At 54.8% G+C, this 12,731-nt stretch overlaps 2 protein-coding genes across 2 annotated transcripts; both read left to right on the forward strand.

Moving 5' to 3' along the window:
* Nucleotide 1: 1 nt before the first annotated feature.
* CSUI_008437 (uncharacterized protein) lies at nt 2-7,321 on the forward strand (the record flags this gene model as incomplete). Its single annotated transcript, XM_068068570.1, has 3 exons — nt 2-2,289; nt 2,557-5,473; nt 6,100-7,321. Exons 1-3 carry the CDS (start codon nt 1,563-1,565, stop codon nt 7,319-7,321), a joined length of 4,866 nt encoding a protein of 1,621 aa, XP_067919454.1. The 5' UTR covers nt 2-1,562.
* Nucleotides 7,322-11,075: 3,754 nt separating this feature from the next.
* CSUI_008438 (zinc finger (ccch type) motif-containing protein) lies at nt 11,076-12,687 on the forward strand (the record flags this gene model as incomplete). Its single annotated transcript, XM_068068571.1, has 3 exons — nt 11,076-12,225; nt 12,333-12,452; nt 12,564-12,687. 3 exons carry the CDS (start codon nt 11,076-11,078, stop codon nt 12,623-12,625), a joined length of 1,332 nt encoding a protein of 443 aa, XP_067919455.1. The 3' UTR covers nt 12,626-12,687.
* Between the last annotated feature and the right edge of the window lie 44 nt (nt 12,688-12,731).

Below are 12,731 nucleotides of genomic sequence, written 5' to 3' on the forward strand. Positions count from 1 at the left end.
TGAATTAAGATACGAATGTTTCGTAACTTCCCACTTCCTTCGGGTCGTTTCCCGGATTGACGGCTCCTCTCGAGCTGTGCTTCTAGCTTTTTTCAAATTCTTCGTGCTGTTCAGCTTTCGGGCGGTCTCCGCCTGGACTGCCTTCGGGATCTCAGCTTCATAGAGGACTGTCTCACGCCTTCGATACAGTGCGGCTCCATGTACCGCGTTACCGTCTTCCTCATTCACTTCTTCGAAATACCTTTTGTATCCGCACAGCTCGGAGGGTCTGCTTTGTGTGCCGCTCCGATTGAGGGGACAACTGGTACGACGGTGTAGAAGCGACGTCTGCACTGGTGCCCCGGGGGTTGCGAATGACGCAGTGTCAACAGTTTGACAGCTCTTTCTGCTTCCGCAGGACCTGGCTTGTGTAGTCGGGCTAAGGAACCTTGGAGGAAGCTACACTTTCCCATTTGGAAAGCGTGCATATTTTCGAAAAGGCGGCATCGTAGGTAGTTCCCTTCGACCTCCATCCGCCGATTATCGGCAATGGTATCGCTTTGTCTGCAACGCGCTGACAATTTTGTGGCGGAGATGCTTTCTTACCTGCGTTTGTCTTCATGAGGAAGTTTGCTACTATCGCGCGGCTTTGCCGGAGAGTCTTTGACCGAGGGAACATTGGGCCGAGCCGTGAACAGTAGGGGAAGACAATGGAGTTGTGTGTCGCCGCGTTTGCTCGTGCCGGTGGTTGGCCGAGCCGGCATTGGCCGCGGGCCCGGCCGTCTAGTTTGTCATCCGCTTGTATTAGGTAGATAGGTATGTTCAAGGAAACCTTTTCAGCTAATGTCCGTGCACGACAGTGAACGGGTTTCATATTGTTCGTAGGGTCTCCAGAGGACAGAGAAATGGTTACTTTCCTTCTCAAGACAAGCACATCTCCCATACTTCCGGTGCTGTAAGCCCCACGTGAAACAATGGAGTTTATCGGGTACTCCAGATACCAGATTTCTCGATCTCAATATGCTCGGTAAAAGCCGTAGGAGGCCTTACAGTATAGGCGCGTGTCTAGTGCTTTTTGGGTGCGCCCTCATGAAGAACGCGAGAAAGCGACACGCCCCGGGGTAACTGCAGGGGGGATCTTTCCTCTAAACTATTGTTTCAATCGGTTACCTGTTTCACGTATTGTCACTACCCAGGGAAAGTCTTCCATCGCCTCCGTCTCTCCTTTTGGCGTCCCAGGGAAACTGTTTCCTAGCATGCGAATGTCACAGGTTCTTTTGCTGCGTCGTTACTGGCTTGCCTGCTATAAGGTTTTCAATGATTGTGAAAAGTCGCAGGGAGCTGGTTCTTTTGACTCCCTCCTGTCCGCTCACCCATGTTCAGGAGAAAACCTTGCAGATGGTACGGGGTGCCTATCAGTATCTCCGAGCACGTAACGCACGCAAGGGTGATACGCTGTCATGACGTTGACTCACCGCGGGGTAGTGAAAGGGGCGGCCTGGGTACTATAGCTCCTTCCAGGGAACTGATGTGGAGGACAGAAGAGGCACGTCACCAGTTCGGCACACGGGAAGAGTGAGAAGATGACAGACTCGCTTTCTTTCCCCCCCGAACTACCGGGCTTCTTCTGGGACCCCGAGAAGAAGCGTTATTTCCCGCTCGCTTCTCAGAAGCCTCCTGCGGTTTCGGCAGCGTGTCCTGACAGTCGCAATGCTCTTCGGTTGCTTCTCTCGTCGTCGAAGTCCCGACAAGAGGCACGACTTTGTTCGTTGACGGCGGTGGCAGGGAGGGAGAGGTTACCACCGGAAAGGTACAACAGTGCCCAACAAGGTCCTGGAAGGGAAAGAAGGGGTACCTGTATCTCCCCTCTGCACCGGGGCCCTCAGGGAAAGAGAATGCACAGCCGGAAGGCACGTCGCGGCTATTCACGCGCGGTTGAAGGACGAGAGAGCTTAAGACGGATGAGTTATGAAGGGCCACGAGAGGCAAAGTCGAATATCGAATCCGCTCACGACTCGGCAGAGGACGGTGAGCACAGCATCTGGAATCCCTGCATGGACGAGAGCAAGCGGAAGAACGCCAAAGACTGGGTGGACACGCTGAAAGGCCAAGAGGAGGGAAGAGGAAAGCTGGGGCTTCGAGTGAATGGCGAAAGGGGAAGGAGGAAGAGGCGCGCCCGAAGCGTTACAGACGAAGACAGCATTTGGGAAGAGGACAACGGGGAGGGAGATGAACGAGTGGATCTGCATTCAGTGAAAGAGGGTGACCGGGTGAACCACCTAGGTACCCGGGTTCTCACTCCGCAAGCAGGTGAGGTGCGAGTGGAAAAGTTAATCATCCGTTGTGTGTCCTTCCTCTAGTAGGAATCGTGCCTCCCTCTAGTTTCTCTGCTCGTCACTCTTCCAGTCTCTCTCTCGAGACGTCAGGCAGGGGCATCACGACAAGGGCAGACACCAGCCATGTTTCTGTATCTGATCTTCGGCGCAGCAACGACTGAGCAACGCGGATATGCTTAAGTCATCGCTGGGCCTTACGTGTCGGCACCTTGTCCCTGCTGTCCCTCGTGTTGTTCTTCAGGTCTCCCCGCCGCCGCTCTCTCTTACTCTCCCTGCTTCAAAAAGGCTCGGGACGGAATGTCCGCTTCTGTCACGCACGTAGAATCCCTACCGTCTGTCTCTCCGTTCTTCTTGTCTCTTGCGGGGGGTGAGGAAAACCAGCTTTTATTTTGCTACAGTACGCTTCTTGAAGAAAAAACGAACAATTGCTTTCTGCTGTTCCGAGCACTCAGACGAGGAATTCCTCATTGGATCTCTCGGAGCTCGAGACTTTTGACGTACACACGAACTGCAACTCTACCTTTCTCTAGCTCTCGGAATAGTGCTGGGCCTGCTTACCAACGGTCGGCCGTCACCAGTCCTACTGCAGGAGGCAAATCACAGTCCTGCAAAGGCGTTGTCATCCGGCCAAAGGCACAGCAAGCAGTTAGTTTGCAAAGGAGAAACACTGCTTTGCAGTTGAGACTTCCAGTTGAGAGTGGATGGGATGAGGTGATGTTTCTGCGGTTTCGTTGTGGACAGAAGAAAACCGCTGCGACTACCTCGTATGCACGGAAGAGGTCACTCTCTTTCTGTTCGCCACTTCTGGAACTGTCGGTGTCACAAAGGTCGTCTTCGTCTCCCTCCGTTTTCATGATGCGTGCTTCTCAGTTGTCCTCCTTTCCTTCTAGCTCGCTGGGGCATTCTTGTTACTCCTCTATAGGAACGGAGAAGGAAGAGGCCAGACCGCAGATCACAGGTGTGGAAATTCAAGAGAGATTCTGGCTTCATCGCATGCGGCATCGTCTCATCGTGTCCCCTCAACAGATCCACGGTCTGAGCGCGTTCCTCGTCTCCTGTACCTCATCTCATCCACGCGTCTTGCACGCGTCATCTGCGGTGTCGGAAGCGTCATCCAGGTGCCCTGGCTTGATGGCGTCTTCCTCTCCACCTGCTTCGCCGAATCATACAGTCCATGCAGAAGAATGTCCCCGTCAGGACATTCTTCTGCATGTGAGTGCGGGCGACACAATCGAATCGCTCCAAGTGGTTTCGCCCCTTTTTCTGGATCAACTTCGAACTTTTGGTGTACGTTACCACCGCGGCATGATATCACGTCTTATAGAAGAGAAATGGAAGGCACGGGTATCTTCTCGTCGTTCCACGGGCCTCGTGTCCTCGCTTCCTTCAGAACTTATGACGACGAAGAATGGACAGATACGGGGGGCGGATAAGGCGCCTTTCCGGCGCGTTTCACGTAGTGCAGTCCAAGCCAAGTGTCGAGTGACAGCAAACCAGAGGACTGCAGACGTTCAGAAGGAAAAAGACCAGCAGTTATTTCTTTGTCGTAAGCAGGAAGAGAAGAAAATATACCAGGAACTCACGGACACATACTTTCTAGAGGTTGAGGGGCTCGAACGAAAGCAGCGGAGCATGTGGGAACGGATGCTTCAGTCGCGGCCGTCGGAGGTCAGGACAGCTGAGGGCCGGGGCTCCCTGGGGCGTCTAGCTGGTCTTGAGATCATCGGTTCTTTCCTTATATGTTCACATCTAGGTTCATGTGCCTCCGGCGGTTGTCTTCGCGTCTTCCGCACTCCTGCCTGGTGGCTCCCCGGTCCTAAGACGCGGGCAGCTCAGCGCGGTGTTAGTCATCCTGTGTACACGAGAGAAAACGGGACAGTGGGTGAGCCCAGTTGGCTGAGTGATGTGCTTGAAGGTGCAGAAGGCGCTCATCTTTATCCTGCCCCAACTGAGAGAGTGCCGACATCAGCTAGTCTCCGGTGCGGTGCAACGAGCGACGACGCAACAAGACCCGTCGTTTCTGAAAGCGATGAGTGCAACTATGGTACCAAGAAACGTTCTCCATCATTGTCAGCCAGGCATCTAGAGAGACGTGTCAGGACGAGGCCGAACGTAGCCCGCAGGTCTACGCTTGTAGGCCCTCCGTCCCCTGCTGTGGAGTCCTCCAGCAATGCGGAAGCCGTGAGCACTGGCGGGGCTGGGCCTGTCTTTTCCTTCAGGGAACCGCCGGACGCACGCCAGGCAAACCCCCAGCCGGGCGTTTCACTCCCTAAGACGGATTCTGGGCGGTCTGTCAGCTCAAGCCCAATGAGAAGCGACCTTAGTATGGCTTCGGGGAGCCTGATGCCTGGATGCGTGTGTCCTCGTCCCTCCGGACATAGCACACGTGTCGGAACTAATCAGGGAAGGGAGTCACGTCCGGAGGGCGGTCCGGGTCCGCCTGTGTCAACAGTCTCCGGTTCGCGAGCTTGCGGTTTGGTCGCGGAGGCCAGGGATCTCGCCGCAGATGTTTGGTGCTCTGCCGCTAGTTTCTCGCAGGGAAGTCTCCAAGAGAAGGACGTTTGTGCCTTTGACATTATCGTTGGAGGGTCCGATCCTCTTCTTCAGGCCCTTCGATTCACCGAGGGCTCGAGTTCTCTCAGCACAGTGTGGCAGTGGAGAGGCTTCTCAGCCCAAGGAAGGACGGCTGAAGAAGGCGTTAGAGCGGAGCCTCCCACCCCAAGAAGAAGGGGGGGGGAAAGGAGAACGACTCCTGCTTGCTTAGCTGTTGCTTGGGGTAGCCCGCTTCAAGGCTTCGATCAGGGGCGGCAGGTGAATTCTTCTTCAGTGATGGCAGGACTGAGAGATGGCAGCGTGTATCTCGTCGACGTGCGTGTGAAGGAAACGCAGCCGGGAATGCAGCTGCTTGCGGCGGAGACCGAGGCAGATTCGTTCGTGACCTTTTCTTCAAAGAGCGACTTTTCGGTGAATGGCCAATTTCTCGCTAAAGAATCACACTGGGGAAAGATTAGGAAAGGAGGACCCGTGAGCTGCATTCGAGTCGTGACCGGCACTACGGCTATCGTCGCACGAGGAAGCGAAGAGCTTCTCTTGCTTGACTGGAGAGAGGGCACGGGAGGCGCGGACACAGGGGCTGGCCATCGCGAACGGCGAAACAAGTAAGGTGATTTGTTGTGTTGTACATGTAGTCGCGACCTAGGTCGTTTCTCTTGTGTCCGCTTTTTCTTCTCTTCCTCTGATTTAGCAGCTTTCATAAGGACTGCTCGTGCAGAGGGTCCAAGCAAGAGGATGTTCAATGAACCAGATATCATCCCTTCCCGAGCGATTCATATCTAGAAGCTGAGATACCTGTATTACCTGCATTACGGTCGGTGGGAATTCTGCGTGGAGCAGCCACTCGCCGCGTAGAACTCGGAGCTAGAGAGAGCCTGTACATGTTCTGGTTTGTTCCCCCCCGTCTCTTCTCTGGTTGTTCTCTGATTCCATGCTCTGTTTACTGGAAGCGGAGTATGTCTGTGTTTCGCGTCAAATCTGCTCATAGCGAAGGCACTGTACGCTCAGCATAAGATTCTCGGTGTTTAGACTTTTTGCCCAGGGGGTCAAGTGTAATGTCTTGGTGTCTCGTATACCTCCTCAGTCACCTACCGCCATCCCCTCCACGTTACTGCGCTTGCGCAGCAAACTGCGGCGTGCATCAGTAGGCACATCAACTGTCGTCTCACAGAAGATGTCCCGCCGTAGCCCAGCAACCATTCTTTCGTTCCGGACATGCGCGTGCGCTCAGAGTCTGCGTGGGGCGTTACCTGCCGACGGGCTGTGCGCCCGTTCCCGAAGCGGCGCACCTTCCCGGCTCCTCTCTTTCCCCTGCTCAAACCCGCAGGCAGTGCGTTCTTGACAAACATGGCCAAATTGTGTTTTCCGTGTGTCCTTGTCGGGGACTTCTCCTTTTTCATCGGCTCGATTGCCCGGGGGCACCTGTGCGGACAATCGACGTGCATACCGAGGTGATGCGTCTTCTCTCGAGCCGGCGGGGAAGAGGCGATGACGAAGCGGAAAGCGAGCCTCTCTGTTCTGACCAGGTCCACTCTGCTTGGTGCCACAACGTTCTTCCTGAAGGACTGAAAGTTGACGAAACTGGGTTTTTCACCAGCCTGGAGAGGCACGTACCCTTTGAGTTGTATGGAACCTGCGCACGCGTGCCTACAGTTCCTTCTTTTTCCCTTTCCGGAGACGGTGAGACAGGCAGTAGAGACGCAGGTTCGTCGCAGCCAGAAAACTCCTTTTCTTCAGTTTCCTGCTGGTACGCGGAGAACCAGGCGGCGTCTCTGTTACCAGATCGGTCTTCGGGTGTCCGTTTGAGAGAGTCCTTACCAGGCACTGGTTGTACTGGATGGAGCTGCCCGGCCTTCGTGTCTCCATGGGGAGACAGTATTCCAGGTTGTCCTATGGTGAATGCCGAGCAGAGCAGACTCATGCGGATGGGGACTCCTTGTGGGCAGTCTTTAGGGCTCCCCGCTGTTGCGGTTCCTTGTTATTCAGGCTCCGAGGCTTCTCTTCCGGAATATTCCCTTTGTGGGAAGTTGATGCAGACCCAACGAAGCTGCAGCGTCGTGAAACCGTATTGTGACACAATACCCCGATGTTCTGTCGTGGAGCACTCGCAGCACTCGCCATCGGTGCACATGCGTACAGAGGTGACGCGAGCCGCGGCGCCAGGCGGCCGGAGAAGGGAACAACAGTCGGCGAGAGTCAAGTTGGTTGCCTCAGACTCTCAGCTCCGGTCTTGCCATTTTGACGTACTGAGCAACAAAGTATTGCGAGGCAGCCGGAGTAGTGAAACAAATTCTCTACCCGAGGCTGTACTTTTATACGGAGAAAAGCGGGATCTCGGGGATGCAGGAAACGTCTACGGGGGACGAGCCCGAGCAGGTGGGGATGTTTTCCTGGCTGTGAGCAGCTGGGGTTACCACATTGTCAGTTGCTGGGGCAGAGACGCGGGAGGGTAATACCAGGCAAGCTTCACCGTGTGGTCGCGGAGGCTTTTCGGCGGCTTGCCGATAGACGGCCGACCGCACCCTCAGGAGAGGCAGAGCCTGGAGTAATCGGCGGGATAGACGACCGGGCACGCAGAGTTATTCTGAGGATCCAGACGTGGACAGGAAAAGCGAGCGTCGGAGGCGTCCCGCGTCACCCAGTTTTCTTCAGGAGCTGGGATCAGCTCAGTTTGTAATGCGGACTGTTTCGCCGGCCGTATTGAAAGGTCACTACTGAGAGACCTCCCGCGATGTAGAATCATCAGTGCTAGAAGGGGCTTGCCTCTTAGCCTCTATTGCAGCACATGTATGTGCGCGGATCTGGTAAACCGTAGTACATCGAGGCGCGCCATTACACCCCAAGGAAGGAGCAGATTCATTGTACCACAACATTCCGAAAAGGCCTTTCAACTTCCCGCGCACATGGCCTGTCAGCCGGGCACTGGATAGTGCCCTTGTTTCTTGACGGCGTCACTATCCGAATTCTCTTTCTCAGAAACTGTCGTCACCGATTTTTCTTCGGGGACCGATTGTCCGTTCGTTCCGTGTAGTGATAGGTGTGAACCGTGTCCAAAACAAGGACTCCAGGAATGAACCTGGGGCGCCAGTTAGAGGCATTTTGAGGTGGGAAAGTGCTCGAGAAATAAGCTAGCCCTGTTTGCGATTTCATCGTCGGCTCTCTCAAGAATCTGCATGAACATGCAATTCTGATGCATTACAACAGAAAGAGCTGTCACGAATACGGACTCGGGGTTTGAACGTATCCGTCGGGGCTCCGGAGTGAGGCAGGTGAAGAGCTTTGTAAGATGTTTCAAGAACTCTTACGCGTAGTCTTCTGTGGTGGGACAAAGGACAGTCCCAGTCGCCGCCAAAGTGTTGAAGATCGGGCCAGTAGCAGGGTTTTTTCCCGGGTTTGCCTCGTGGCTCCAGTAACTCTGATACTCAGCCGTAGGAGGGGATGCTTGCAGAAGCGACGCTCCGTGCTCAAGAGAACCACGGACAGAGGCAGTAAACTTTCTGGTCGCACTCGTTGGTTGCCAGGCTGTGTGATGCAAGGCTGTCCAGACGGGGAAAAACGACAGAAAACCCCCCGGGATGCGCCCCCTTCGGAGCGGGTCGAAACCGAGCGCGCAGCCTCCTCGGCGAGAAGACGGCGTAGGGTTGGCAGTACGTTAAAATAAAGGCGGCAATTTGCGTCGTGAGCAACTGCCCTGTGTTCCCCAAGGCCGCAGGGACGGCTAGGGAGAAGAGACCGCCTGAGGCCGGTAAATAAAGCGCATTAGCATTGCAAATTGTCGCGACCCTGCAGCGGAGTCAACTGAGAGTGGCAACAGGGACGCTACCGGAGGTGTTTCTGTAGCTGTATGGCTCGGAGACAGGGCACTTACTTTTTTCTTTATTGCTCTGCGAGCATCGCTGCGTCCGTTTCCTATTGTCCCTGGCAGGAATGCACTATGGTGGGCAGTCTAACGGACGCGACTGCGAAGCGGAGACAACACCGGACAAAAAGGTTTCTTGAGTTGCTCCGCCCGTCACTTTTTGTTATCTCTTGAGTCAGCCGCCAACGCAGATAGGATGCTCTCTCGTACGGTCTCCCTGGCAGATGCAGCGGATGCTTCCCCGTGCGGGCACGCAGAAAAGGCTGCCGGACCAGGCCGGGGGTAATCAACCTTTAACAGAAAACAGAGCAGCGAGCTCCAGGCAGATAGTAGTTTGTCACTACTGCACAATTAAGTACCTCGGTTCCGCTTCCTGAAGAGTGTGTTGCTAGCGCCCGGCTCCCTGGGCAGCTTTCTCCCGTTTGCGTTGTTTGGCAACCGAAATTCTGATCGACTTGCAACCCAGGCAGACTATTTAGTTTCCTGCCATCGGGCCACACGTCAGCCCTCTGCTCGCGCTGCGGGCGAGCTGCCGTTCTTTCAGAGGTAAGTGCCGGCAATAGGAGCCACCTACGTGGAGGCTGTCCCATGTCCGGAATGAACTCAATTTCTTTTGTAATTCTTGCCCCCAGTAAGTCTTATACTGTGCTCTTCTGCGCCACCGGTCAGAGAGCAGCGTGCTGCTTAAGCTGGCGGGGGCAGAGGCCCTGCATTCGGGGCCAGCTCGGTACTGTAGCAGGACTAGGTGCCCGATCCCGAAACGTCACGTCAGAACAATATACAGGAGGATCCACTCCTACACTCCACTGACCTCGCCCTGGAGAGCGGACCGCTGAAACGTCGACAGAGTAGTTGTATAAGCGGAAGAATTGAATCCGACTCTCAAAGTCGGATGCGGCGCCCCGAAGCAAGCAGATCTCCGTTGTACTTGAGACGTCCCACCCCGGTAGCGTCCGAAAGAACCTAAGGTGCTCAGGGGGTGGCATTTCACTCTCAAACGAGACGCCTTCCACCCTTCCTGAACAGCAGACTGACGGCCTGACCCCTCATAGCTTATACACGGCATCCATGTGTTGCTGCCCAAGTGGACGGGTTGGATTCACTCAAGTAAAAGAAGTGACTCGCCCAGAGCTGCTGAAGTGCACTTCGCTGTGTACGAGAATGGGAGAAAGACCCTCACCCAAGACGAGCCCTTAAAGAAAGGATGGATAAGTTAACAAGATGTGGACAGCACGTAAAGGTAGGGAAGAGGCTGTACGTCCAGTCTTCTGGCTAGAGGGCTTTCCTCAATTTCAGTGAACACACACGCGCGGCACGGTTTGCCACTTGGTGATTCTTCGAGCGTTCCACACAGCAGAACGTCGGCAAATGCCCATACCACCACAGTCGAAGTTGCTTTGTCCGAGACAGCCTCACTTGGTCCTCGCCAACTGCAGCCTTGTCGGACCCGATAAGGAGCGTGGCTGTCGGAGTCGGAGTTCCACACGCTTATTTACTGAGCGAGTACCAACAACAGAGAAGAGTGCGGGGCCACTGAGTCACTGCTATATGTGGGCAACACCCGAGGATAATGTGAAAATTCCTTGCAGCTCTGGGACTGGCTCTTCCTGAAGGCTCAGAAAGCCGGTGGAGCTGTCACGGATTTCGAGTTGACCTTGCGCGGTTAGACTGGGTCAAGGGGTGCCCTGTAGAGCGTCAAGTACAGACTGATCCCACTGCACACTGGACTCCATGTACATTCCCCGCAAAGGCGAGAAAGGTACTAGCTAGTCTGGTCTTTGTCTTGCAACCTGTTTCTGACGTAACGATCGTGCGTGCCCCCTTCGTGCAGTAAGGAGTGGCAGCCGCCGTTGCCGTACGTGCAAACTGGACCGTGTCATTACCAGCTAGGGAACCGCTCGATCGCCGTTGCAGACACACACTGTCCGGACTTCTTTTTTTACGGGTTTTGCTCACCGTGCTCTTAGTGTCATTTTTACAGTTGTTTTTTTCGAATTGAGGCGAAGGCAACGTATGGGAACTCTGGCTTGTTTCACTATGACCGCCTGATTCGAGACTTTATCGCATTGTTCTGTGTCCTTTGTGTACCATTCTGGAAAAAGTTAGCAGAAGAAAAAGGCTTGCAGATCCTTCTTATTTCTCGAGTTGACGGCGTAAGTGTGCAAGTCGCCGCCAGAGCGGAACAGCCTCACGCTCGCGGATTCAGTCCCTGCCTTTACTACAGGCGGTCCTGTACGAGTACTAGGCCCTCTCGTGGACCCCGAAACAGTAAATTGGTAGCTGCTTACATCTGTCGTCGAAGCGGGTTCCTGTCCGAATCTATCACTTCAGTTCCCCCGTGGTCGAATATGGCATCTCCCAGGAGCCGAGGACCCAAGATTTCAAATCAACCGGAGAAGCGTAGCAAAGTGACGTTCAACAATTTTTATAAAACAAAGCTATGCCCGTGGTACATCAAGGGCTCTTGCCACTGGGGGGTCAACTGCAACTACGCCCACACTCTGTCAGAACAGCGTGAGGCGGTCGACCTGACGAAGACTAAGCTTTGCCCGACGTGGCTGCGCCAGGGAGTGTGCACCGACCCGAAGTGCCGATTTGCCCATGACTACAGCGAACTGCGAGCAACAACGGATGTGTTCAAAACCGCCCTATGTTCGTTTTTCATCAAGGGTATTCCCTGCCCAATGGAGTCGCGTTGCCGCTTTGCTCATGGAGTACATGAGCTCAGACAACGTGGAGATTCCGGCCTGGCGCAGAAAATGCTGCAAAATCGAGCTCTGGCCCTTCGAGTGTCGGCCTCTGCCAGGTTGGGATCTGTTGCCAAACTCGCCACTGACGCGCGTATGACAGCCCTACACGGCGTTCCGGAGGGAAACACGACGGCCGGATCTTCTCGGCCTCCCCCCGTCGCCCGCGTCCTTGTACCGTCGTGTGAGGGTGGCCACGTGCCCTTCAACAGTCGTGCTGAGGCTCTGTTGGATCCTGTTTCTACTCGTCGACCAGCCTCGAGCAGTGTTCTCGTACTCGACAAGGAAACGTCCTCCTGGCGTCCGGAGCGACTGCCTGTCTCTACGGCTCCTACAATGCCTTCCTTTCCTCTCGCAGAAGAAACGTCAGGGAACCTCGAAGGCACTATCGAAGCTCTCCTCCAGACTCTTCAGCAGCCGGTGCCGGCGCTAGGCACCCCTGCTTGGCACGACCGAAGGGCGCCGAAGAAACCTGAAGATCGTTTGTCGATGATCGACTTCTCAAATCTGCTCTCCACTGTGGCCGCGGCCATTGCATCTGCTCCGCTCACTGGGGTTAACCCACAGCAGTTCCAACATAGCCATGGGCCCCCTGGCTTGAGTCTCCAGCATGGTGGAATGCAGTCCTTTCCAACTGACGGGAGTGCGACGGCTGATGCTTTCTTTTCCCGCTTCTACGCCAAAGCGGGTAGCCCTACTAATTCATCCACGCAAGCGACTGCGAACAAGGAATCATCCCACCCTCCGGCAGGTGAGTGCTGCTCGGTTGTGATCTATCCGTCATTTGGTGATGCAAGCAGCACTATTTCTCAACTTCACCGTCTTGCTTTTTTTTTCCTTCGTTACTTGTCTTTTCAGGCGAGCGTCTCGATGCTGCAGGCACACTGCTGATGGTGTCTGCTACTGAGCCGTCTACAGTGTCGGAAGAGAACACCAGCTCTGCCGTGACCGAACCGAGTGTCAAAGTGGCCGATTCACGTAAGTCTTGCTTGATCACTCAGTAGGGCACTTGCGGCTACGTCAGCTTTAGAGCTGCAACCTGTAATCGATCAATGCTTCGAGGCGCATTACTTGTGTGGTTTCTTGCAGAGACTGAACCCGTCCTTCCTTCCTCTAGGCAAACTACGTCCGCCGGTGTCGACTGCGAGTGATGCACCGAAGTTACGGTGCCGTGTGATTCTGCCAACAGTCGCAAAGGATGTAGATTGTACCTGTTTGGCTCCTACGTCAGAACGTGGGCTTCAATTCATCGCAAGT

The sequence above is a fragment of the Cystoisospora suis genome (genome assembly GCF_002600585.1).
Source record: "Cystoisospora suis strain Wien I chromosome Unknown contig_4733, whole genome shotgun sequence".
NCBI lineage: Eukaryota > Apicomplexa > Conoidasida > Eucoccidiorida > Sarcocystidae > Cystoisospora > Cystoisospora suis.